The 26496-nt window shown below is 40.5% G+C and overlaps 1 protein-coding gene and 1 long non-coding RNA gene across 12 annotated transcripts in view; one reads left to right on the top strand and one right to left on the bottom strand.

The window, feature by feature from the left end:
- On the bottom strand, nt 1-2676 carry LOC310892769. Its single transcript, XR_014578407.1, has 2 exons — nt 1324-2676; nt 1-1181 (listed from the first exon to the last, which is right to left on the bottom strand). It is a non-coding gene; the product is annotated as an uncharacterized lncRNA (long non-coding RNA).
- A 115-nt stretch (nt 2677-2791) lies between these two features.
- Nucleotides 2792-26496, top strand: part of EMSY (EMSY transcriptional repressor, BRCA2 interacting) — a 38697-nt gene continuing 14992 nt past the window's right edge. For 5 of the 11 annotated variants that reach the window (XM_083820941.1, XM_083820938.1, XM_083820935.1 and 2 more), the window contains exons 1-10: nt 2824-2969; nt 3915-4023; nt 7495-7594; nt 8209-8283; nt 10551-10726; nt 11840-11992; nt 15513-15772; nt 20286-20559; nt 22518-22814; nt 24902-25051. In XM_083820941.1, coding sequence (XP_083677067.1) covers nt 3954-4023; nt 7495-7594; nt 8209-8283; nt 10551-10726; nt 11840-11992; nt 15513-15772; nt 20286-20559; nt 22518-22814; nt 24902-25051 — 1555 coding nt within the window. In that variant the 5' untranslated portion in view covers nt 2824-2969; nt 3915-3953. Of the gene's footprint in view, nt 2970-3914; nt 4029-7494; nt 7595-8208; nt 8284-10550; nt 10727-11839; nt 11993-15512; nt 15773-20285; nt 20560-22517; nt 22815-24901; nt 25052-26496 lie in introns of all 11 variants that reach the window. The other 6 variants (XM_083820942.1, XM_083820934.1, XM_083820940.1 and 3 more) reach the window with 4 other exon arrangements.

The following is a 26496-nucleotide window of genomic DNA, read 5'->3' as shown; positions in this document are numbered from 1 at the left end:
GCATACTTCTGTGTCTGGTTCTTTATTCTTAATGAAAATAAGAAGTATTCTTGGAAATCGTGTTACGACATCTGTGAAAACACGGCAGTCACAGCTTCAAACAGTTCATACATAACTGGCTCAGGTTTTACATCTCTTTTGTTCTGTGCACAGAAGGAAATGAAGCGTGTATGATTTTCCTGAGCACATACATATGTATTCATGTGAGTGTTGCTGTGCATCTGTCTACCTCACCTGTAATAACCCGATACCATTGGCCAGTTTAATCCTCATCTGGAAGAAAATTAAAGATTAAAAAAAAAAATTACCTAAGCAATCTCATTAAGTTTAATGAAACTGCTGATCCAGGCTGAGAAAACTTATTATTATTGCTTTCTCTGAGAAAGGGTGAGCTGTGTTGTTAGCAGAAATTTCACTGTAGAGCGTGTATGAGGACAGAGTGCATTCATAAACACACAAACTTCAAGAAAACATCCATCTTACAACTTAGTAGAGATATTTTGTTAAAAAAAAAAGTTTAAGTAGTTTCTTGCTCAGGGAACAATTTACTCTACAAACTTAAGGGACAGCTGTTAAACACCTTATGCAATAAAAATGATTCTCTGCTAGAGCATCACAGTTATGACTGATGAGTAAACCTCAAAAGGGCTATATTATTCTGGGAAGCACTGTTCATACTGAACAGAATAATTGTACTAAAAGTCACGTTTCATGACAGGTTTGCAGTGGAGCCTCTGACCTGCAAAGGAAAGGTGCAAGTTCCAGCACCATCCTTCTCTGCGTCTTCCTCAGCTTTGTGCAAAGCTTATGGCATTTGGTTTTGTTAGGTAATATTCTGCAGGGATGATATTATTTGCCTTCAGCCAGTTCTTGTTTAAGAAGGCATTAAAAAAAAAAAAAGAAAAAAAGGAGAAAGAAAATTGTTCTAGCTCTTCTGTACCATTCAGCATAATTATTTTCAGGTACTTGAGATTTATACCGCTGTGGAGAACAATAGGAAATTGCAAGTGAGAAAACGTTCATCAATGATCACAGGGAAGAAACATTTTTTTTTTTTCTGTAGTTAGGTGGAAATAATAGCACTTGCAGATCTGAAAATAGGTGTTGCTGATCAAAGTGCACCATTCGCCTTGTCTTCACCTCGGAAAGCTTCCAGCTGTTTCTGGCCCTCTGAAAGCAAACTATAAAATAAGATTTTCTTATTTTCTCACTACAAAATGCAGGCGAAATCTAGATTTGGGCTGAGCCTCAGAGATTGCTCATTTCTAGGATTTTTTTTTTTTTTCCTGGCGAACTACGGAAGACACCGTAGCCAGCATTTACCTTGTGGCCATTGACACCGAGAATCCTTCCTTGCAGCGCTGTGAAGCATACCAATGAGCCCTCCTCTCTCGAGCGAGCCACCAGCTTCCTGAGGACTGCATTATAGACTTCCCAGTCAAACGTCTAGACAGGAACAAAGGGAGTTTCTCCTGCTGGCATTTCCAGCAGAAGCCTCCGCACACTGGAGCTTTCAAATTATATAGGGAAAAAAAAAAAAAAAGGCTCGATTCCTTTCGTTTTACGTGATTTCCTGTTAAAAGACGCCGCGGGTGAGGCAGCTGGTAACGAATTTCCGTAAGGCAATCGGGGCACGGATGTGTTTAGTGCAGGTGTGGACCTGAAACCAGGAGATTTATGCAAGCAGGAACACCCACGGGATGGATGCCACGAGGCGGGACACCTTCCCTCCTCTTCATCCAGCCCCAGGGTGCACGTTTCCTTCGTAAAATCAGAAAGCGTGCGAGATGAAGGGCGGAAAAACAAGTGCACGTGGCAAAAACGAAGCCCTGGGGGCCCAAACTCATCCCAGTTGTGTGTTTTTTCAGCGATCACCTCACAGAAAGTTTTGTGAACAGGCTTTTTTTTGTTGTTTGTTTGTTTTCTTGCTGTTTTCCAAAGAGGCTTTTTTTTTTTCCTTTCTTGCCGTGACACGGCAGCTGCAAACCGACACCACATCGCCTTCAAGCGTCAGCTGCACCCCGGAGATGGTTTCTTTCCTATTTCTAATCTGATCTAAGGACTGTTTAGAAGACATTATTTATTTATTTATTTATTTATTTATTTACTTATTTATTTATTTTTCTGTGAAAACCACGGAGGACATGACCAAGGGTGCTGCCAGGCCTCAGGCCTCCGGATCCATCCCTCACAGCTTTGGGCTGCAGGGCAGGTGAAATGAAGCCGTGTTGTGCGTGGTTTTGGGACACACACCGTATTATTATTATTTTACTATCACTTTATTTTCACAGAATAGGGGTGACTGCTGTCGCCACACCAAAACGGTGGCGATTTTAAGCCAGAAAACAGCTGGATAACCCTCCACCTCGCCACGTTTCCTCGCACAAACAGCGGTCGGCGGTTAAAACCCGAACTTTGCGGGGTGTGACGAGCCCACAGCCCGCACCATCCCGCCTGCCGCCGCCTCAGGGCACGGCTGTGGTGCCGCCGCGGCTCCCGGTGCTCGGCGCTGAGCATCCCGCAGCACCTCAGCCCAGCGAGCAACGCGCGCGGGCTTTTTGTCCCCTCTCGCCACCCGTACCCGGCCGCCGGGCAATGGCGGGACGGCCAGCACTGCGTCCACAACAGCGGGGGGGGAAGCCTACAACTCCCATGAACACCCTGCGGCGCCGCGCACGCGCGCGGGCACCCTGTCTCCATCTTGCCACCCGCTTCTCCCATCTCAACCGGTCAAGGGGCCGGGGGGGCGGGGACTACAACTCCCAGCGTGCCCCGCGGCGGCGGCGCATGGGCAGTGCGGTGCGCCGCCATCTTGGCCCGGTGGAAGCGCTGCCGCCGCCGCCGCCAAACAAACCGGAGCGCGGCACCGGGAGGGGGCGGAGGGAGGGGGGTGGGGAAGGGAGGAGGAGGCCGAGGCCGGGCCCTGCCGCCGAGGAGCCCCCTTCGATGTGCCGGGCACGGCCGGGCAGGTGGGTCCTGCTCGCCGGGGCTCCGGGGCAGCTCCCCGGTGCCCGGGGCTACCGGTTCCCTCCGCCGCCTCACCTCAGGGCCCGGCCCGGCGGCGGCTCCGCGTTCCCAGGCTGCTGGTTGCTCCCTGAGGGGGCCCTCAGGGCTCAGCCTGCACCCCCCCCAGCCCCTTTTCCATCCCCTCCGGTCCTCTTCCGTGAGCCCCGGTACCGGGGAAAGGCGGGCGGGGGGTCCCCGGTGGCGGCTGCCCCCTGAGGGGAGCCAGCCAGGCGTTGGGAGCTGCCGTGGAGCCGGGGCTTTTGTTCCCGGTGCCCGCCTCCCGCCGTGCTGGCAGGCAGCGAGCGGCTCCCCCAGCTCCCCTCCGGTCCTTTTTTTCCCCGTTTCTTTTCACCGTTATAACGGGGAGATGTGCCCCCCTTTCTTTCCCTGTGCCCCCTAAAACCTCGCTGTCATGCCGTGGGGAAAGGGGGTGTTCCCGTTTTTGGGGGGGCTGGCGTCGGCGGGAGGAGAATTTCACGGTGTTTTTGCTTTTCTGGCATAGGAGAGGCTCGTGCTAAATGTGTTTCCCGAGGGGAAAAGGCGGGGGGGGGGGGGCGTGCGGTTAGCTGGAAGAGTTCCTATAATAGGTGCTCTGTGCATAAAGGGAGGGAGGAGACTGGAGCATCGATTCGGGGAGCGTTTCGGCGTGAAAAAGGGCTTGAGCAGGAGATGGGGAAACTCGGGAGAAAGGCTTGGCTGGTGGATCTGAGGAAGGGAGGATAAGAAGCCTGTGCCCTTGCGGAGCTGCTGGATTCCTGCACGGTAACACATGCCAGCACAAAAGCTGGAGCCGGAATGGCAGCGAATGTGTTGGTGGAGTTGTGAGCAGGCAGGAGAGTTCGCATTAATCAGCTTGGGAAATCGATAAATGGTGGACTCGCGTTTACTGCATTTGTATTCCTTTTCAGCGAGGCTGAGCTCTGGGGGAGCACAGAGGTGAGGGAAAGATGCCTGTGGTGTGGCCAACTCTTCTGGATCTCAGCAGAGATGAATGCAAGAGGATCCTTCGCAAACTGGGTACAGTAAGATACAGTCTGTGGGTCTGTATGTTTGCCCTTTCCAGGTTTGCCTGCCCGCTGCTTTCGCGAAATACTTTAATACGTCTACAGGCAACTTACAAGTCATTTCCTGCATTTTGCATGTGTCATTGGTTTGACAGCCTGGGCTTAAAATGATGGTTGGCAGATGCTCTGCCTGAGCAAAAGCAATAGAACGGATTTAGTTTGGTTTGGTTGAATCTCTAGTGGATGTCCTGGTCCATCTCTGCGTTGATGTTGCAGGGCTGTATTTTTCATAACTATTAACGTCTCAGAGTAGGTCTTCATTTGCTTTTCAATTCTTTATTTGTACCCCAAAATCATGGAATCCTGGTTCAGTTGATATAGTGAGGTTGACTTCAAGTAGCAAAGGTTCTGGTGTAAAGACCTGAAACAAGAACCCAACAACCTGCGTGATAAGTTGTGATTTTTCAGCCTTCAGGTACATGGATTGTCAGGGAAACGTGAAAACAATGTTATCACTTCACTGTCATAAACAGCAGGAGCTTTTGGCATTGTTTCAAATCTAGCTCAACATCTGAGTACCTTGCCCAACAAGTAAATAAATATATTGTGAGGTTTTTCATGCTTCATCCTTGTAAATAAACGTGTACGAGGAGATATACCGCTGTATTTTGGAAGCTAATAAAAATATTTGCTGTTTCCAACACACACACACACCTTTGGGTGTCAGAGGGGAGGAGATCTTTTGTTAGATCAATGATTTGACCCAGCAATGTGCTTTTTGCATTCTTAAGGAACTGGATTTTTGTATTTAGTTAGTTTTTTTTCCCCAGTTAAATGATGCATGGGATTAGAAGGGAAGACTGTCTTCTGAGGAGCATAATATAGGAGGTGATGTCAGGAGGAAAGCTGAGACTGCCACAAACTTCCTGTGACAGTTGAGTCACTTAGCTTCTTGTTTGTATTTTACTTGGAAGTTAAAAGATTGTGTGCTGTACTCCTTCTGTGTGCAAAGGTTCTCAGACGTTATGAAGCCATCGAGTTTATTTTCTGAGAAATTAGAAGTTATTTTTTCTTGATTACCCTTTATTTCTTTTCTTGGGAATTTGGGATTTGCATTCTGTTGAAACAGACATTGGCACAGATGTTGTGCACGATACCAAAAACTAAGCTATACGTCCGTTAAGGTGACAGCTCCGCGTCTTAAGCAAGGCTCAAGGAGTACGAGAACTAGGAGAAAGTGCAGGATGCCAAAAAATTCAGACCGGATCTGTGCTACTGAATTATGTTCACGTAGATCTGCTGGCTAGAAGCGTGGAAAAAAAAAAAAAACAACTTCCACCCCAGCTGATGGCGGTGTGCTGGCAGAACCCTGCTGGTGCAGCTGAGCCAAACAGAACTGCAGCTACACCTCCTTCAATGACATAACCTAGGCTGACAGAAAAAAAAAAAATAAAAAAAAAAGCTTTTTTTTTTTTCTTTGCTGGCATGAGCTGTGTCCCCACAAGGGGGCCCTGCCAGCATAACAGAGGATCGCAGCCTTGTAGCAGCCGTGGCTCTTCGAGGGTAGGGAAGCTCTCAGTTTATCCAGGCACGCCAGGAGACAGGAGGGGGAAGGAGCACGGGCAGTGGGAGTGAATAGCTGTCTGACAGCGGTGCAGCAGATCGATAGAGCTGGATGCAGAGCGCTGCCTCGCCAGCTCCACACAGCATCTTGTTTGGTTGGCCGTTCCTCAATGCCAGGGTGTAGGTGAGGCTGAAATGCATCCCCGAGGTGTGCAATACCTAGTGGTGTCCTTACTTCGTAATTTTGCACCTGAAATAATGGTATTTATTTGTAAAAGCAAATTTTTGAAGCTTTTTTCTGCCTGTTTGATGTGTCTCATCTTGAAAAGAGAGTGCACCGGTTCGTGACCCCTGTGTAAGACAGAAGGGTGAGGAAGCTGGTTATACCTGCTCTATAATTTACTTAGTTTACCAACTTCCCAAAAGCTGGAACGTGCGTTTGAAAGATTTCGTGCAGAGCCTCTCTATTGAAATTGCAAAAAGGAGGAAAAAAAAAAATCTGTCCTTGCTAAGTAATTATATGGTTGGATGTGGGGATTACTTTACGTTGTTAACAGAGGAAAATAATTAGTATCTTAAATATTGTAACATGGTTGTCTAAATAAACGTTGATATTAGTAATAACCGTTGCATTAATTAGCGAATGTTTTATAACCGAAGCTGTAAATGCTTCTCTAGGTCACTCAGCATCCCTGTGCAGGCTGCGTAGTTAGCCAAAGCGACTGCTTTGGGTTCTGTCTGCTTAATCGGGACAGGAGAGCAGGGCTTCTTTTCAACACAGTTCCTCAATTTGATTTGTAAATGAGCTCTTTGGAATCCTAATCTGAAAGCTTTTCAGAGCAGCATCCTCTTCTTTATTAGGCAGGAAAGTTCCGATGTGTTTTTGGGCTCTTGTGGCCTGCGCCCTTTGATTTGTGTTTTTGGTTAACTGGGTTCTGTTGTGGGGTTAGGTCGGTTGGCTGCAGAAAAGGGGAGCTGAATGAAAGTCATCTGGTAAAAGTCACGTAGTAAAAGAATTTGTCCTGCTGGTTCACAGCATGGTTCCCAGGAACATTTTCTTAAAACGTTAACGCTAAGCTTAGAACAGCAAGTCATTCTCTGGGAATCTGGCAGACTCCAGCATTACTTGCACTAGGTGTGTTTTCACCCTTCTTAACAGGACAAAATCCAGAAATTCCAGTGGGCTTTAGAACTATTAATTTTTGAAAACACTGATGGAATATTTCCATGAATCACCTGGCGTAATCGATTTGTTCCATCAGAATTATGTTTTTGCCTGCTGATCCTCACAATGTTTCTACATGTAAGAGTAGCTGCTCGTTTCTTTCATGCACTGGACAGGTTTAATTCAGTCGCAGTGCGTTGTTTTCAGATTCAAGCTGTTGTACGTATCGGATAAATGGGCATAAAAGATAATGGTGAGCATATTTAACAAAGCAGAATGTATGTTCTTCGTGATAATGAAGGAGCAGTGTTAGGAAAAATTCATTAGCTCTTTTGATAGTGTATTTCTTCTGCAAGCCAGGCACTTCCATCAAACTTATTATTAAAAGTTAATTCATTAAGTTTCTTCTTCTGTTGTTTCTAGAGAATTCTAAAGTACTGTCCGGGTTTGGGGACTGTTTCTTCAAGGTTTCTGACTTGAACTGCCAACTCAGAGCTCGAAATGTTCGGTTGGGTGTATAAACTAGATAATCCTCTGTGATGATACAATTGTTTCATAGAAAAACTGTCCGCTGCGGAGTAATTGACTGAGAGAGTTCTAAACCATCAATCTCTTTTGAAAAGCACTAAATAATTGAAAGACATGTTCCTTTTAATGACTTTGAAAATTAATGGAATACTGTCAGTAATACTGAAAATAATGTTTTTCCTTTGCTGCGAGCATTAAATAGAAATACTATTTGCTCTAATTCCTCAGAACTGGAGGCATATGCGGGTGTCATCAGTGCCTTACGTGCACAAGGAGACCTTACGAAAGAGAAGAAGGATCTTCTTGGAGAGCTCTCAAAAGTGCTTAGGTAATCCTGACCTTTTTAAAATAAGAAGCAACCCGTTCTCTTTGAAGGTATTACGTGCTTTTTTTATCACTCGCATCCTAAAGCAAATCTTAATTTAGAGAAGTAATTCTCCATCTTGTGGAGCTTTGATTCCAGTTTGGCTGTGAGTAAGGAAAACAGCTGTTCCTCTCCAGTTGAAGATTTACTGTTTTGTCAATGTTTTTGGAGATATCTAGCATTAGAAGCATCACAGCTAGCTCGTGAGTGCTTGCTGGCTCGGATTTTATTCCAGGTAAGATTTGAAGATCTTCAGGCCCAGGTTGCAGCAAGGAATAACGCTGCATGTTTGCTGCATTTTTTTGTACCGTGTGCTTTAAATTTATTGCAGTGTTTTGCAGCAGTACCCAGTGAACAGTAATGTTCTCTTCATTCTTCAGTAATACTTTTTGGACAATAATGCATTCGTTCTTTCTCGCTGTGATAGCAAAAATTAAGTGACAATCTCTTAAATGTAACTGCCTGTTCCCTTTCGTCTCCCTGACTGGATTATTCATAAGTTTCATTTTAGCTGGAAGTTTTAGATAAATGTTCATGTCTCCCTCTGACTAAAATATATTGGCTTTTTTTTTTAACAGTATCTCAACGGAGAGACATCGTGCCGAAGTTCGGAGAGCAGTGAATGATGAACGATTAACGACTATTGCACACAAGTAAGTTCTAGGTTATTTTATACACAATTTCCAAAGGTACCCATTATGCCATTAGCTGAATGATAGAACTTTCAAAATTGACAGTAGTTTAAAGAACAGTAGTTAGAACAGTATATGGCCAAAGGAATTACTGTATCTGATTGAGATCAGGGTGCTGGAAAGGATTATTTAGTATTCTTGCAGTTTGGATCTCAAGGCTTCTCATTTGCTGCACAAGCACAATTTAGGAGACAGTCCTTTGTCATGAGGAGCTTTCTGTAAAATAAACCAGAAGAAGAGAGAATAGAGTGAAAACAAATAGCATGAACAGTTTTCTTGTGTGCAAATTTCATCTTTGTTTTATACTTATTTTTTAGATTTGATTTTATTTATATCCATTTGAAAACGTTATGTTAAAGGAGACTTAACTGTAGAAAGACAAAGGGAGGGGAAGAGGTGGGAGAGAGCAGTGGAAAACAATCTATCAGCATAGAGGGGGAAAAATGGTCAGAGTGGAGAAAAAGAAAACACCCTGCAGCAAGCTGTCTGATGACATCAGTGTCCACTGCTCCTGGCTTGATGCAGCTGCTCTGCTAGCATCAGCTGGGCTGGTTCCTCCTTGCGTTTGCTTTCTCAAGCTTCATGTGATTTTGAGAGGTAGAGAGGAGCAAGGGGGGCAAGAGTTTGCATATCTCTATAGGTAGTTAATAGCCTTACCTTTAAGAAGCGTGCTTGAAAAGCAAGGGATTTTAAGAGTGTTTGTTTTTCCTTATTTTCTTCTGTGTTATAACCATCGATTTTGAATTTGACTTCTGTAGCTTAGGTGTTATGGGGAGGAAAACAAGGAAATTGGGCAAGTAGCAGGCTGCTTGGAGTTAGCAGTTGTCAGAACTGAGACTTGCCAGAATCAGCATGCCTCTGTAGTGCTGCAGAAGGACACTTAACATTTTAGTGTCTTAATGCTTATGGTTAAAGAGTTACAATTTGCTGTTTACCAAACAAAAATCCCACCTTCTTTAGCGAAAGAGAACAAATAATAAAAAAATAAGTACTTAATTGTCAAATCTGGATTATTTTCTTGAATCAAGTATCCTTTTTAAGTAGTAGTTCTGTTTTTAGCATTTTACAGAACAAGCGTACAGTTTGTCCTGATGTATCGAACTTCAAACGGATGAGATATTATAATCCAGACAAGGTGCAACTATAAAGTGCTGCATCTCTTTATTTTTCCTCTGGTAAATTCTTTGTAAGTGATGGTTGGTAATATAGTATTTGATTTAAATAATTCTCTAACTCACTAGGAAAGCAGTCTTTGCTAGCTTTGCTATGTGCAGCATTTGTAGTCTTATTTTTGATTTAAAAAAATGTATTTTTACCTCAGCTGATGCAGCTCTGCTTATTCGATGTGAATATGTATGAAGAATGCTGAAGCGTATCAGAATTTAACCACGGAGCAGATCCTCTGCATTTTACGAACTAATTTGTGGTAGATTTTGCTGCAACTTGCTTGCAATAGTTCATGTGGGAAGCTGGTTTTCAGAATATATTAATACATTAAACGGGTTGGTTTGTTTAAGAACGACATAACAGCATTGAAAAATAATCTGTAATTCGAGTTTTGCTGATTTAACAAATGACTGGTGTAAAACAGTCGTAAACAAACACCTCTCTATCTAGACAAGAACAGCGCTTTTGGGAAGCATTCTAGTTTGTGTGTAAGTACTAAGGTTAAGAGAAAATGAGAGCAGCAGGTTGGTTTCTGTTGAGGAAGATGCACAGGTACCTAAGTCATTTCATGTCCTTTTACTTTGGGACTACGTTAATAAGTCTGAGAAAATTCTGCTGAGGTAAAATAAGATTTGCATTAGAAGCTGCGGGTTTTCTCCTGTAATGTGATCAGTTTGCGTAAAATTTTATGAAATCTATTGGATGTCTAGGTATTGCTGTTGTCCAGAAATAGAGAGTATATTAATTCTACCTGAATAGTAGATAATCTGTTGGGGGGTTTTTGAACGTGACATCCACAGATCTCTGGCCCATTAAGGGCTTTGTAAAACATAACATTAAAAGAAGCAGCAACCCTTAGGTTTGCTATGGGAGGATTTTGACATAAATTGGGAAAAATGTGTAAGGGCTTTCAAGAAATGAAGAAGGTTTTAGGTGATTTCTCTGGTATGTCTTTAGCAACAGCCTTTTAAATTTTCACTGTTGCAAAAGGAAGTTAAATAAGAGTACTGAGCGTTTTGGAAGGTCAGCAGAATACTTAAAGAATGTGCGTTTCTGTTCAGTATGTCTGGACCAAACAGCTCTTCGGAATGGTCTATAGAAGGTCGTCGACTGGTGCCGCTGATGCCACGACTCGTTCCGCAAACAGCTTTTACTGTTACAGCCAATGCTGTTGCCAATGCAGCTGTTCAGCACAACGCATCTCTTCCAGTTCCTGCAGAAACTGGAAACAAAGAAGGTGAGAGAATGCGGAGATTCTGCCACAAACTATGGGAATATAAAAACAATGTCACAGTATAAATTGTTTTTTTAGTGTTAGATGTTGAAGAAAAACATGTATCTTTTTTATTGCACAATATTTGTAGAAATATGATTTTTTCTTTTAAATATACCTTTGTAGCATCTGCAGTGTAAATCTGACAGCTTTGTTTTAGTTCCTGGAATGCACGCTACCGGAATTTTAAAAAAATGCCACAAACTGGGGAGGAAATTCACTGGTTAACTTGTTAAGCTCTGTAAAGTATAAAGCCTTAGATTGATGGTTTAAGGTTTTGTAAAGTTCTGTAAGTGGTGAAAAATAGTTCAGAACATTTCATTTTAAGAAGGTAGGTGTAGATATCTGTAGGTCTTGGTGAAAGTCAAGAAAATTTTGTTGATTTTCTTTTTTTTTTTTAAATGGACCAAGTTAAAAGATTGATTTCCGCTTTTCCCTGTGCCTTTTAAATAATGTTAGTACACATTCCATCTGACTTGGCTGGATGGGCTTGAAAGCAACTAGAGAATGTGTAACACTTCTTGAAATAGGCTGCTTTTTTTCTGTTTTTCTGAGAACTGTTGGACCACTGTACTATTACATGCAAGCAACTTTTTTTTTTAAGCCCATTACCAAAACCATTACTTGTTCATTATTGAAGGGATGTTTTGGTTCCTTAATGGTACATCAGTTGAAGAAGAGGCACAAACTATTTTCTATCAGTTAACAGTCTAGATTGTAGGTCATTTATAGAAAAGCAAAGATCAAATATTGAATTAATACTAAAATTTAAAATAAGCTGGAATGTAAAACATCTGATTATGGTAAAGAAAAAGAAGAAAACGTACCATAGAATTGGCAGCACAAATTTCTGGGCATGGGAGGAGAGGAGGTTAGATTTCTACCTCCGAAGGCAGTTAATTGCATGGCCATGCTTAGGTCAAACCTGGGATTTTTCAACAGTAACAGGATTGCAGAGGCAAAAATGTGGATAATGACCCAATAAGTCTTTGGCTTCCGTTTCAGTTGCTAAGCTAGTGATAGAATTACAGGATCCTGCACTTCAGTTATATGGAAGGTGTCTTTTCTCCTCTTCAGTGGTGGTTTGCTATTCCTACACAAGTACCACTTCAACCCCAACATCTACCCCTGTTCCAAGTGGCAGTGTAGCAACAGTGAAGTCCCCCAGACCCGCCAGTCCAGCCTCCAATGTAGTCGCCTTGCCAAGTGGAAGTACTCTTTACGTCAAAAGTAAGTGATGCTAGTAACTGATTAACAAAAGGGAAAGAAAAGGACAACCTTGTGGCTGAAGCATGGAGCAAGTTAGACACTCTGGCCTTGGGCAAGTCATTTAATGCCTTTATGCCTTCGTTCAGTCTAAAGACTGAATAAATTGGTTCCCTTTCTCAGAGAAATTGTGTTCAGGATAAATCCACTGACTGTAAAATGTTGCAGGAAGCAGTAATGGCAAGGACAGCAAGACTGGAAAGTGTTTTGAAGGTGAAATACAGGCATTGCTATATTTCAGTGGATTTCTAATGCAGTTTGGTCAGAAGTTGTCTCCAAGGTGACACTGCATGTTCTTCAGAGGACTCCCTTCTTCCCTCTCCTGCTTAAGTAATGCATGGTGGTCACTTAGTTGAGTTAGTAAAGGTCCCTCCTTCCCCTTTTCACAGTTGACCTAGACTTTTTCAGAACGCAGTAGTTTGGAAAATATGCGTGCCCTTATTTTAATTAGAGATTCAGGTATTGGGCTGTTCCCCAGGTGACCAAATCTAGCCTTGTGCTGGTTAAGGATTTGGCTCTTTGCATACTGTATGCAGCTAGAAGCTTGAGAGAATACAGAGATTTCTGTGTTGTGTTTGAGCAAATTACAATATTTATAAGTCAAGTCACTCTGTGATTTATTTGGGATCGGATTTTAGTGAAGTTTGCATACCTAGGCAATTATGAAAATCCCATTAGATATGAAATCCCATCAGATACTCATCTTCGCATATCTTTTTATTTACTGGGTTTGGAAACCCAGGGTGTAACGTTTAGAATCAGTCTTCCTTCACATTGTGTTGTTTGATTTATTTTTTTAATTTCTTGTCTAATAAATCAGCTAGTTCCAAAAGCAGATTAAGTCCTCATAAATATGTTCAGCTCATCCAAGATAGTTTTATCTAATAATTAAAAATGTATTATCCTGTCATTATTTGAATTTTGGTGCCTATTAAAATGGAAATGATAAAAGAAAAAGAGATTAATAGTGAAGTTGATCAGAAGTGCTATTTGCTATTTTTGTTGATGTTGAGGACAGTTAATATTTAAAATTATAAATATTAATCTTAGTGCTGTATGTGCATGTTTGTATAAACTTCTAGCTAGCCAGGAGTGTCAAATTGCACATAAACCCAATGTTAACTGCAAACCATCATCTGTGTCGGCTGTATCAACCCACAGAAGCCATTACAGTAAGATTTTTCATTTTTCTGATTTATTGCACTAATCATTTGGCTTTAGTTTGAAGATTCTGGGGAAAATGTTCTTAACCTCTTAAAAATTTAATTTAGACTTCTATTGAATGATTACATGGTAATGAGTATAAAACCAGTCTAGACGCACAATAGAGGGATGAAAGGTTCTCATTTTTATTCCATCCATTCCTAGATTTCCTCCCCACACACATGCACACACTTGAAGTGCTTTATTCTATTTTTTTAACATAATTGTGCATCTTTCAGAGCGTGTTGTTACCAGTCGCATTTTAACCAATTTGGTTAAGAGCAAACTCAGGAGGCCTGAGTTAGGGTTAGGGTTGTTGTCTGACCTCATTCATGTCACAGTCTGATTGAGCCATTAACCCCTCCGTGCCTCTGCTTCCTTGCCTGCCCAGTGTGAGCTACAGCCCAGCTCTGTTACCTTTTTAGCTAAGTGCCTGTGGAATATTTGGCTCAAGGACAATTTCTGCCATGAAATTACAGGAATAACATCCTTACAAAACCCCAGCAGTGAAAACAAGGAATGAAACGAGCTGTACCTAAGAACAAAAGATAAATATTCAGCTAGCTTAATTTGCTGCTTCTCCTGTTTTGTGGGAGAGGATGCGTACAAATACTTCTTACCTTCAGTATTTCTTTGTAACCCACCGAAGTAACAGCCAAGCTGCATGTGGATTCCTAATTCAGGTGGATACTCGGATGCTGAAGCTCCTGCACGTTTTCAATGCCATCAGTGGCCGTGTGGTTACAAGTTTACCAAGTGCACTCACAGTAGACTTGGAGCCTGTCCTTAATACACCTTAGTCCTGCAGCTGAGTCTCTGCTTTGTGGATGGGGATTGCCTCTAAGCTTGTTTAGCCCCATAAAGGAAACTGTTGATTAGAGCTTTAACTCGTCTGCACTTAATCCATACTGCTACAGTGCGCTAAAACTATTTTTTGAAGCTGAAAGCAAGCTCAAAGTAGAGCCTTGGCTTCTCTTCTGTAGTTCAGTTTCATGATACAACCTTCAGCCTCAGAAGCGTACCTGCAGATGAGCTGTTCATAGTCTAATACAGAATGCCATGTTTTGAAACTTTAATTTTTCACGTGCTGTGCCGCTAGGCATTTTCTTGTCCGCATTAATTCCTGCATTTTTACTTTCTGAATGCCAGCATATTTAGTTATTTTAATTAGAGATTGACCGTAATTAGATCCTGACCCTAATTAGAAGTTGACTGCCAACCAAGTTTGCTTGGGTTACCAGCAAGACTGCTTTTTACCACGGCAGCATTTTCTGTCTGTAAGCCACAGGCATACAAAACAAAGTCTTCAGTCTTGTTCTGTATAGGGGGGACTGAGTCCTTCCTGCAGTTCTGTGTTTTTTTAATTGTTTATCCCTGGGTGATGATAATCATAAATGCTACCTAATAACTGTAGGAGATTTTCAAGGTAGTTAAACCGTGTCTTTCTCTAATGCATACCAATTTATGAACCCCTTGCCTACTTAGGAAAGTTTCATATGAGTTTAAGATCCCTAGATCGTGCTGTCTAAAGAGGTGTGTGTTGCTCAGCGGAATGTTACAACAGATTTGTTTCTACATGTGCAGTAGGTGATTGTGGGGATGAATGAACTACTTTGAGGCCAGGCTTGTCTTGTTTTCCGTGATTGCATGTTAGGTGATGTTTTACTGCTCCACACAATGCACCAAACAAAGCAGAAGCTTATAAAGTGAGGTTTGACCTTCACAGTTGTATGTTATGAAAAAAAAAATTAGATGCTGTGTTGAGGTGAAAAGAAGGTTACTGTAATAATAAGCACGGCATGGAAGTAGGTGCAAAGGTTGAAATCAGAGAAAACTGCAGGAGGATAAACTTTAGTTGTCCAGTAAAACGTAATCAATAACTTCAAGGTAGGGTGAAGCTTTAAACTGAAACAGGCATGACGTTATGCCAAATGCTGTGTGTGTACAGTCTCATTAGACAAACTTCTGGAGACAGAATGAAACTCGTATACTGGCTCTTGTGTTCTTTTAATCTTAAAAAGAAGACAGTAACCCAGTGGCTGACTAGCTCGCGTTCTGAGGGGTTGATTCTTTGCTTTCTGGCACTGTAAGTGTGGTCTATATTAAGGACTAAGACCATCTGCGGTGTGTTACGGGTTAGTTGTGACCATAAGATGTAATTTATATTTCTTTTTCTCTTACTTGAAAGTGTGTGCAAGACTCAGCAAGTCTGAAGTGTTTTAGAAAGCACTGGGAGCTACAGATGGGCAAAATATAATTTAGCAAAGCACTTCTCTTCCAGGTGTCAGCTGCTCAGATGATGATGAAAAGCCCCGCAAAAGACGGCGAACTAATTCTTCTAGTTCTTCCCCTGTTCTCCTGAAAGAAGTCCCGAAGGCAGTGACTCCTGTCACTAAAACTATCACAGTGCCTGTAAGTGGCAGCCCCAAGATGAGTAATATAATGCAGAGCATTGCCAACTCCTTACCACCGCACATGTCGCCTGTGAAAATAACCTTCACTAAGCCCTCAACACAGACAACAAACACGACAACACAGAAGGTATGTGGGGGAAGCTGCCAAATGTTCCTTTATTCTGGTTTTATCAATGAATAAGATGTGATGTTTGACTCTTCCTTTCTGTGAACTGTCTAGCTGTTTTTTTAAGGATTGCGCTGGGGATAAGGTAATCCCTCTTTAAAAAGAACAAAGAGAAAACCGAACTCTTGTATGAATTTAGTTCACCTGTGTGTGAAGGGACCTGGATTGACAGCCGTGGAGACTGAAGCCCTCTTTTTATCCACAGAACAGGTACAGCACAGGCAGCGGGAGTGCAAGCTTCCCCCAGACTGCCCCACCAATGTGCCTCAACCCTGACCTGAAGGGACCACTTCTAGGGATGAGAGGGGATTCAGTCTCCATGCTCATTCAATTCTTGGCCTCTCTGGTGAGACTGCCAACAAGGTTGCCAGTTAGTACCATTTGTGGTGTTGGGTTTTGTGATATGGACACTAGTCCACTGAGAACTGGATCACATAGGCCACTGAACAGCCTTCAGATGGTAACAACTATTGGTCAAAGGTAATCTTTCTTATTTCTATTTTCCTTATTTATAATTATTCTTTGCAGCAGTAGAATTCCAGGAGAGGTGGCATGGACTTTCCCTTGTCATTCCTTTTGTCTAGAGACTACTTTCTGGGGGTCTGTAAGGCTTATTCTTGGAGCTGATCAAAGACAGGGGGTGGGCTTTATTTTCCTTTCAGTTCTAGTGTGCCATTTCTCATTCTACATTAACAGTATTGTTGTGGTCAAAAGCAATTTCATGAGCTCAGTGTGCCCAGGCTTCATGAGAATGCAGAGTACAGTGTGTGGAAGAGGTTTTCCATAGCGAAATTTTGTACTGGACTCGGATTTTATGTGCCTGATCTATGGCATGGCTGTTTTCCCATGCTTTACAATGCACTTCAGATGTCTCTGCTTTTTTGTCCTTGAGGTTTAAAAAAGATTAATGCTTCAGACCAAGTTAATTCTTGGGGCAGTTATTAATTAAGGCAGACTTGGGAGAGGAAAAAAAATGAATTTGGCGTTGATACCGACAGACTGATTGTAGGCTGGCTGCTAACAAGCATTTTTTTCCAACCGTGAGAGTTTGAGTCTTGAGCTCAAACCTTCACACACTATTTGTTCTATTAGTCTTGTTAATTGTTTTATGGCTCTGTTTGGATTAGCAGAGTTCCCATGTCCTGATTTTGGAAACTTTAAAAACAAGGAGAGGATTTACCTGAAGTACTGTGGAACAAAGAGCTTGCTTTCTGGCCTCTTCCCACTTCGGAGCTCTTTGTTTTCATTTGATTCACCGTGCTTTAACAGCGTCCTTAATCAAAAGTCATCTCAGAAGACATGCATAGAAATTTGTCAGGGAGTATACATCATCAGATAAAATGTCCTGTATTCACTGCAGCAAACACACAGCTAGGTTAGAGTTTAACATGTCTGTCCTGGTGCTCTTCTTAGGCTCATCTTCTGTGCAAGAAGATTTTTTTTTGCCTTAAATGTCTGTAGTATTGCATTAAATATGCATGTTGTATATTGTGGTAGTTAAAGGTGGAGGGTGCTAAAGCTGTAAAAGGAAGAGAACGGACTGTTGATAGGGTCTTCTGCAGTTGTGCCTCTGCTTGTTCCGACATGGAGATTTTAGGTTTTGGTTTGTGTAGTATTATTTGACTCTCTTGCTAATCTGCTGATAGGAAAATCGTTTGTTTCATTAGGGAGCCATAACAGCGCTTGTCTGAGCTTGTCACACTGCCCTCTTTCGTTGTGTTTGGGTATGGTAAAATACGTCACTGGATAATTTTGGTGAGAGAGATCCCTCTTAGGAGTTTCAAATTAAATGACAGACTTGTTAGACTCAAATTGGAAACGTACTATTTTAAAGAAGTGCAGTTGGGTATGAGTGAAGATCTTGGATGTGAATGAAATCCTTAGCTTCTGCATGCCAGCTTTCAGAATTGTTTTGACATCTCAGTAGGTTGGAGGAAGATTTGTCGTAACAACTAATAATGTCACAGCTCCAATTTCTGGATTCTCCTAAAATTAAAGTCCTCTGTCTAGGACTCAGAAGGAAACAAGTAATTGAAGCTTCTGGCCATGTAGTGTGTTTGTTTCTCCACAAACTAGGTTTTGATATTTCTCAAAATAGAGCTGGTGGGACGAACCTCAGTGTATGTAAGGAATTGATTTTTCTTTTTTAATTTTTTAATTTTTAATTTAACAGTTAAAATCAACAACAACAGAACAGGCAACTTGCTGTTAAGACACTAGTCAGTCTTTTTAATGTGGAAAGATGTCATGCAATTTTGGTACCAGTGACTAGTTTACTTTTAATTTTTTGACTTGAAAATAGTATTTCAAAAATGTCTTTGTTGTGACTTGAGCTTTACTGTTTGTAAATTTTTCATCAGAAAATTCTGCTTTCTGGATATGTTCACACGTGAAGATCACTAATCTTTATTCTATTTCTTCTCTAAAAATGACAGCAACAGAACATACAGATCCCAACCTTCTTAGTCACAGGACAGCAATCAGTGTTGAATATATAACACTTTACAAGCTTTTCTCCTTACATGATTAAACAAAGTGTTATTAAGCGATAATTTCGGACTGGGTGGTTTATCTCTGGCTTTGAATGAAGAACAAAGCTGTTCAGGAGCTGTGATTATGCCCAGAGGCATCCTGCGTGTCTGTACTTCGGGGAGATGCTGAAGTTGTCCTGTCGCATTGAGAGTTTTGTAGGAAGGTTAACTCTTGCCTTTGTTAACTGCAGCTTGTCCTTTGTATTCCTCAATCGCTTATCCTAGGTGGAATGGAGCTGGCCCAAAAATTCAAGAACTTGGGAAGTATTTCTAGTGTTAAGGGACCATTTAAGAAACAGCATGAAACTCCAGAGGCACATCATAGGATCTTTTCATCTGCAGGATTAGTGCCAGATTGGAGCTGTGCAGTGCTCAGCTTGTGTGTTTGGCCATAGCCTAAGAGCAATTTCGGAAGTGTTTTGATTAAATCGAGGTTAGGCAGAAGGCAAAAAGAAGAGTGACACAGCAGAAACGTTCTTCCAGGAGAAAGCAATAAAGTGGTAGAGCAGCAGATATGGAAATCTTGTTCTTCAGGCAGTGGTGAGGTGTGGTCAGCCTGCTGTTACTCATGGAGGTAATAAAGTTTTGGTTTTCCTCAGACTGAGATGCGAAAGGCTTAGCTAAGTAGCAGGGGCCATAAAACTAGGCACAGCAGGGAGAAAGGGGAGCCAGAGGCAACCATGGGGGTGAAATTTGCTGCTTTTATTCTATCCATGTGGTTCTTTTTTTTTTTAATTTAACTTTTTTAAACAAAATTTAAACTCTTAATCTCTTCCTCTTTGGTTTATCACTTAAGTCTATTTCTGGTCCCATTATCACATTATTTCTTTTTCTGTGTCAGGCAGTGTTTCAGTATTCCTGGGGTAGTAGTGTAAGATTTTCAATTTGAGCTGACCAAGCTTTTCTTTCTTCCTTATGTAACCTTTTTTTTCTATTTGATTTTGTTATGTGGAATCATGAATAGGTTTTGAAGTTCTAGGATTTTACTAAATGACACTTCTATTGGGATAATTGCGTTATTGAAACCATTTCTTGAAGTTTTTGCGTGGTAAACTGAATGTGCTGCATTTCTGTCCAGTGTCTTTCTATCTTAACTGTGTCTGTAAGTACAAGGAGGTACGGGTAAACAGAATAAAGCAAACCTCCTTACATAAGCAGTCCCTGTATTAAAAATGTAGGAAATGGTTAGCTTTCTAGGTCAGTTGCGTAAGAGCAGACTTGTTCCAATGTTATAATGGATTCTATGTGTTTCAATGTCAGATCAGATTCATGGGGTTGGAATTGTAACTCGCACTAGGAGTAACTTTTATTGTCTTCAGACAAATGTTTCTCAGACAGATACGAAAGAATTTCTGTTACTTAGAGCACTAATTAAAGCAGAAATTGTTTCTGAAACTAAACCAGGCTTTTCAGTGATGAAATATTGTTGTTTACAGCATTATGGATCCAAAATATTTCCCATTACTGACTCAGCAACTGTTTGTTAAAGAGAAAAAGACATCTCTTAATTCTCTTCATTGCCATTTCTTGATATAAGTGCAAGGTTTGGGAGAATGGTGTTTAAAACTTGCTTGAAATCCCTGCTGTGTTGCTGTTGGTTTTGTTTTCAAAATGGGCTTCAGACTACCTGGCCCAGTTAAATGAATCCAAGCAGTTCATTTCTGTCTGTTTGTCTTCGAATGTAAGATAATTCTACTTTAATAGCAATTGTGATTTTTTTTTCAAAAAGACTTGTAATTTTATGGAAATATTTTATTAGCGTTTTTTCAAACCAAGGGAATTTTTTTATTGCCAGCAAATGTGTTTGCCAGTCTCAAATGGTCTTGAAAAACATATATCCGTAAAACTAAACACTCATATACTAATATGTTGCTGCAGTTTTATGCTTTGAAACAAGTGCAAAGAACAAATGAATTTCTTGTTGTTGTTTTTTCTCCTTTCAGGTGATAATAGTAACCACCTCTCCAAGCTCAACTTTTGTACCCAACATCCTGTCCAAGTCCCACAACTATGCAGCGGTTACGAAACTTGTCCCGACGTCAGTCATTGCCTCGACTACTCAGAAGCAACCGGTGGTTATAACTGCTTCTCAGTCTTCTTTGGTCAGTAGCAGCAGCAGCAGTAGCTGTTCCACTCCCTCCTGTACTGCAAGTACTATTGCAGTGACTGCTGTAGTATCATCAACGCCATCTGTCGTTATGTCAACAGTAGCACAAGGTATGGCGGTAACTCTTGTGTGTGTAAAAACTCTTTCACTGCTGAGTAAGACTTTGAGAACAGCGTAGAGATGTGCTTTGTGTTCACACGTGCTGAGTAAAGAACAGGAGACGTGAAAGAAATCTGAGGAAACTAATCCAAAGTACTCCACAAAAGGTCTTGTTGGACATGGCTCTTTCCCTCTTCAACAACCGATGTGCAAATCCAGTTCTTAAAGAGAATCTGGTGAGATAGTGTGGCACAGCTTTTTATTTAGTTTGGGAAAAAAATTCTTGTGGCATTAAAACATAAGAAAACAAACAAAAAAGTGGCTTTTGAGAACTCTATCTGATGGACAAAGAATGGGTATTTCCAATATCATTTGTAGGTGATCGCTTCCTTTAATACCTAATTTCTGTACATATGCAAAATTAACACCAAGTAACTGAAATTTGTGTTTGACATGCCCAGTCTTCAGAACACTTCTTGTGGTAACCAATCCAGGTGACAATTCTGAAATGTAGAGAAGTTCTTACGCTTTTTTATCTGTGTATTTTCTCAGCATCTTAAATTTCAGGTCCTTAAAATTAATACCTGAGTGGGCCCGAATTTAAAATTCCTGGTTTTCTGATTTCTAGTTCCATCTATGTGCTAGCTTGACTGATTCAACTGTACAGGCACTAGCTAACTGTTTGGCTGGGAAGCTGTGGAAGAATGAAAGGACCTCAGTGACCAGCACTTACTGTGGCTGAAAATGACAAATGTTACACACCAATTTTTCTTGGTCCATATTTTCCATTCTTGTTCCATTCCACAAAAAGCTGGGCAATTAAATCCAGGCTCAGGAGGTATTCTGCATTCCCTATTTTATTTATTAGGTCCGAAAGGTAGATCATCAATTTACAGAGCACAAAAGCTTACAACAGAACTTTTAATAATATTTGAAGTGTGGATTTTTAGTTGGATTTGATCTTGGAAGAGACAGCTGCAGTTCTAAAGTAACCTATGCAGTTAAAGATTCAATGTCATTACAGAAAATACTGATGAACCATTGTGACAAATAAATAATCATTTCCCCTGTGAAGCAAGTGAAATTTGTGAATGAAAACAGCTGACCAAGAAAACTGAGAATCTGTCTTAGGTGATGTAGTGAGAAGAAGGCTGCTTATTTAGATTGCCAAAATTGTAGCTTATTATGACTGTTAGCACTATCACTGCCATCTATAAATGTAGAGGAGAAGTAAAAGATTTTCTTTCAGTGTTCCACTTAGACAGTTTTTAACCAAGCCCTTGCCAGTATAAGACATGGACTTTGTCTTTTTTGGTGCTTATGGATATGCAGCTTAGATAAAGACAAAATTTATTGGAAATGTTGTGACAACAGTGCAAGACCTAAGTATTTATGTATTTGGGAGTCTTGTTTTTGTATCCTATTGCTTTTCTTTATTACTTGTAAGATTGTTTACCCTACCAGCAGAAAAAATATGTTCCACAATTTTCTAAATTACATGCCATTACTTGATTCATTCTTGTATGGTGACGTGTTCACTAATGGATACTCCCTTATATTGATAGATTTGACATTTGTCATCCCTAATTCCCTAGCTTGTTGCAGTCTTGATTTTTTTTTTCACTATAAATATTTTGCTATGTTGAAGATTAAAGTCTGGCTTTGCAAAGATTAGTGGAGTTATTTGTACTACAAAAAGCGTACTAATAAAAGTGCAGGAAGGGGAGGCTAAGACTGTTGAGTCTTTGCATTAGCTGCCATAACATGTTTTACTGTCACGCTGAAAATCTGCATAAAGCTCCCTTGAGTCTGTACAGAGCATTTCTGATACAAGTAGGAGCTTTTTTTAACCCATATATATATTTATTTGTATCTTTCAGTAGTAAAGGCAGTTTAAATGCAAAAAGTATACAAGAAATTGTAATTTTATATCACATTATTCAATCTTAAACCATTTGCTCTTTTACAGGTGTGTCTACATCGGCTATTAAAGTTGCCTCTACAAGACTACCTTCCCCAAAAGGTTTGGTTGGGAATCCAACACAGATCTTAGCACAGTTTCCCAAACAGCATCAGCAGTCCCCCAAACAGCAGCTGCACCAAATACAGCAGGCTCAGCAGCAGCAGCAACAGCAGCAGCAACAACAACAGCAGCAGCAGCAGCAGCAGCAGCAGCTGGCACAGTCTTCTGTAGCTCAACAGCAGCCACAGCAATCTCAGTTGCCACCTGGCATCAAGCCCACCATTCAGATCAAGCAGGAATCAGGTAGTTGGAGTTAATCTTCGCTCATATTGCTGATTGATGAGGTCTAACCCCACACCTCAAGAAAGCAGGGCTGAATTCTGTCGCAAATGTACGTGGGGAGCTGTCATTAAGGCATAAGTGCTTGAGTACTGGATTGTGCATTAAACACAAAAACAGATAGATAGTAAAGGTTGTCTTAATGTTTTCAGCTAAAAATACTTGAAGAATTTGGTTCTGTCATTATTCTTGTTTGACTCAGGTATTGCAGACTATGCTTTAGGAATAAATGTTTTATCTTTAGACACTTAAAGGTATGTAAATATCTTGAAAAGTAACTTGGTTGGCAACTTGAAGACGCCAGTTTCCTGAAGATCCAAGAGCTGTTCAACTGTATCGACTGGAAAAAAAAGTTAATCTGCGCTTTAATTATTTTCTTGGGTCCAGAAATTGAAATCTATTTCTGAGATATTTGTCAAAGCAAAAATACAATTAGATCTGAGACTGGGAGTTGGACTTGATTCTTTTTATAACATTGATTCATTCATTTGACTTTGGGCAAGTCGCATAATCTTTCTGCCTTGGCTTTACTCTGCTGTAAAGTACAGTTCTTAGTGAGATGTGGTAAGAACTGATGCTTGCAAAGTTACCAAATTCTAAAGCAAGAAGTGCTATAAAAGTGCAAAGTATTTTTATGTCCATATTTTTATATTAGTGATGTGGTCAGCATTTTATTATTTTGTATTATCAGGCCATAGAATGAAAAAAACAAACAAAAAAACCCAAGCAACCCTTCCCCTGTCCTTTAATAAACTTCCTCTTGGATTATAGCACCATTATCTGGGAAAAAATATTCACTAATAAAGAAATGTAGGAGGCCTCCATCCTCCTGTTACTGGACAACATTTGAGCAATAAGAGCTTTACTCTGTGCCTTCTACTATAGTTTTAGGCTCAGAGTGTTTTTTAGTTAAAGTATCTTTGGAAATACTGTCTGATACCTACTCCCTGAAAGATTTTCATGGAGACTTTGCTTTTTATCCAGTTTTATCTGGACGGTGCAAAGGCTTTGGTCTCCCCAGCTTCATTATGGCACTTAAGTTTGGAGCTTACTTGCTTTGTACTGCTTTTATAGTCAACGTAGAAAGAAGCAAATATCTCTGGAAGATGTTTCATGTCCTGAATGGACAAAATTGTTCACCTAGAAATATTAGGGTACAAACATAAATGCCTACATTTAGATGGGCTTAATTCAGCCTGGGTGTTTCATGACATTTGACCAACACAATTGACTTCATTTATCTCAACATGAAACACCACTTGAGATGCAAGTGGCCTGGAGGTACTTTTGAAAAGACAACGTGAATCTTGGTTTGCAACTGAGAAGTGAATCTCACACATACACTACTCCTCTACACAAACTGAGAGAAAGCGAGCAGAATCCTCGCCATACTGAGGTGTCCCCAGCCTTTGTTCTTGCTGCTTCTACTCAGAGTTTTTCACCCTAATTCCTTTGCAACTTCAAGATAACCAGTAATTCAAGAGGAGAGATGATAGTTTACTGAAAGCAACCTTCTGTAACCAGTGTCACAGTTGCTTCCTTGTGCACGTCAGTACTCAATGTGCAGGAAGCTTTTTGTTTCATAGAGATGAAATTCAACTATACTCTTTAAGGCATATTAAAATTTACAGGCCAAATACTTGAAGAACTATTTCATTTTTAGATGCTTCACTGTATACCAACCAATTTGGTATTGGTTGTAACCTGTTGGTTCCTGGGAAATGTGTTCTTCTTTCTGAGTCATGAAAAAAAGCCAATATCCAGAAAAGATCAATAAAACAAATCAGTGATGGAATGGAATCCCATGCCTCAGTGGGAGTAGCTAGGAATTGAAACAGGCACATGAAAGGCAAAGATGATGACTGTCTTGTTATTTGCAAAGCAATCTTAAAAAAAAAAAAAAAAACACATTTTTTTCAGGATCAAGAATATTTGGTCTCAGAATAAAAGCCTCGTGAGGCTACTTGCCCACTAGGGCTTGGTCTGAGAAAGCATTTCAGAAAGTAACTTTTCGTGCCTGTATTTTAACAGTGACCTTTCTCCTTTCCTAGGTGTTAAAATAATCACTCAACAGGTGCAGCCCAGTAAAATCCTTCCCAAACCAGTTACAGCGACCTTGCCCAGCAGTAGCAATTCACCTATTATGGTGGTTAGCAGTAATGGGACTATCATGACAACTAAACTGGTCACTACTCCCACTGGTAAGTTATGGTTCTGAGAAGGGAAGGGAGGGTAAACCCAGACATACAGATAATAAAACATGTTTTACTAAGGTAAAAAAAGAAAAAAAAGCACTTCTCTCTTATAAACAGTGAGCACAACAGTGCATTTACAAACCTTGATAATTATTCTAGATTAGGATTTTTAGCATTGAGTGGTCTTCTATTTGCTTATGATCCCTTTAAATTGATTCACAAAAGCATGAAAATTCCATCCCCATTGGGTTTGTTTTAAAGGAAATTTTCTTGCAATTTACACCAATACTTTGCACTTCTGTAGCACCTTATATTACATAGTTACATTAATCTGTTTTTTTAGGTGCCTTAAGTAGATAGGTCATCATCATTCCTAGTTTACATATGTGGAGTTTATAAGACAGGTGACTTGCTCATAGTCTCGCAGTGAACTTATAAAAAAGGCCTATAAATTGCATTTTAAACTCAGTATTTTTCTGGGGATCTAATTGTATTTGTGTTTTATTGATTGAGGATCAGAAATAATGCAGACTATGCAGATTATAAAACTTGTATGAGGAAAAATTGCAAGGCAGCTTTATCCTAGTTTTCTGAAAACTCAAATTAATTTGCATGCTGAATTTTTAGCATGAGTTGGGAATAGTAGCATAAACTAACGGTTAACGTTCTTTTTTAAACTTTACCTCTTGAAATACTTCCCACAACCATATAAAAATTGTAGCAGTTTTGTAGTTCATTTAATTGGTAAAACCTGTATTCTGCTCAGTTGGATTTGAACACATAGCTTTCTTATTAAAGCAAGTTGTTTTACTGTGTGATCGGTAGCAATTAATGTCTGTAGAGCGTTATCTGCAGACGTACAAGCAGAGTGGAATTGCAGTGTTAGTGTAAGTATTTATTCCTGCTATTATTTTGAGCAAGTTTTTTTGTGGACTCAAATCTCTTTCCATTCTGAGGAGTAGGTAAGAAAAGTAGTAGGTAGGATTTATCTGTCTACTAAAACTATAAAATTACACTGTCGTTTTAAATTGCACTTTTCACTTAGAGATATATTTAGATCAGTCATTGTCAGCGTTCTTAAATGATTTATCTTATGGGTAAAGAGAGAGAGGAATCCATTCTGGTAGTTTCATCAGAAAATTCTTGAGCATCTGACAGAGCAAGAGGCAAACAACAGGTAGAATCTATGTAGCTATTGAACAGTTTAAAAAAAAAAACAACAAACAAAACCTTAGGGACAAGGATATGAATTAAAATGTAGCAGTCGTAGAACACAGTATAATATTTTACGAAACTCTTAGACTATTTTAAAGCTGGCATATATTTGAATATTTCTCTGCAGGTTTGAAAACTGCCTGTGGGATCGTAAAGGGTAGTGATAAATTTCAGCATAGGAGCTCTCTGAATAAATTCTAGTGTTTTTCTTTTAGACTAACTTATTTTCCCCCATA

The sequence above is a fragment of the Anser anser genome (assembly GCF_964211835.1).
Source record: "Anser anser genome assembly, chromosome: 1".
Taxonomy (NCBI): domain Eukaryota; kingdom Metazoa; phylum Chordata; class Aves; order Anseriformes; family Anatidae; genus Anser; species Anser anser.
The sequence above is the reverse complement of the archived record's forward strand: the minus strand, read 5'-3'. Positions and strand labels throughout refer to the sequence as shown.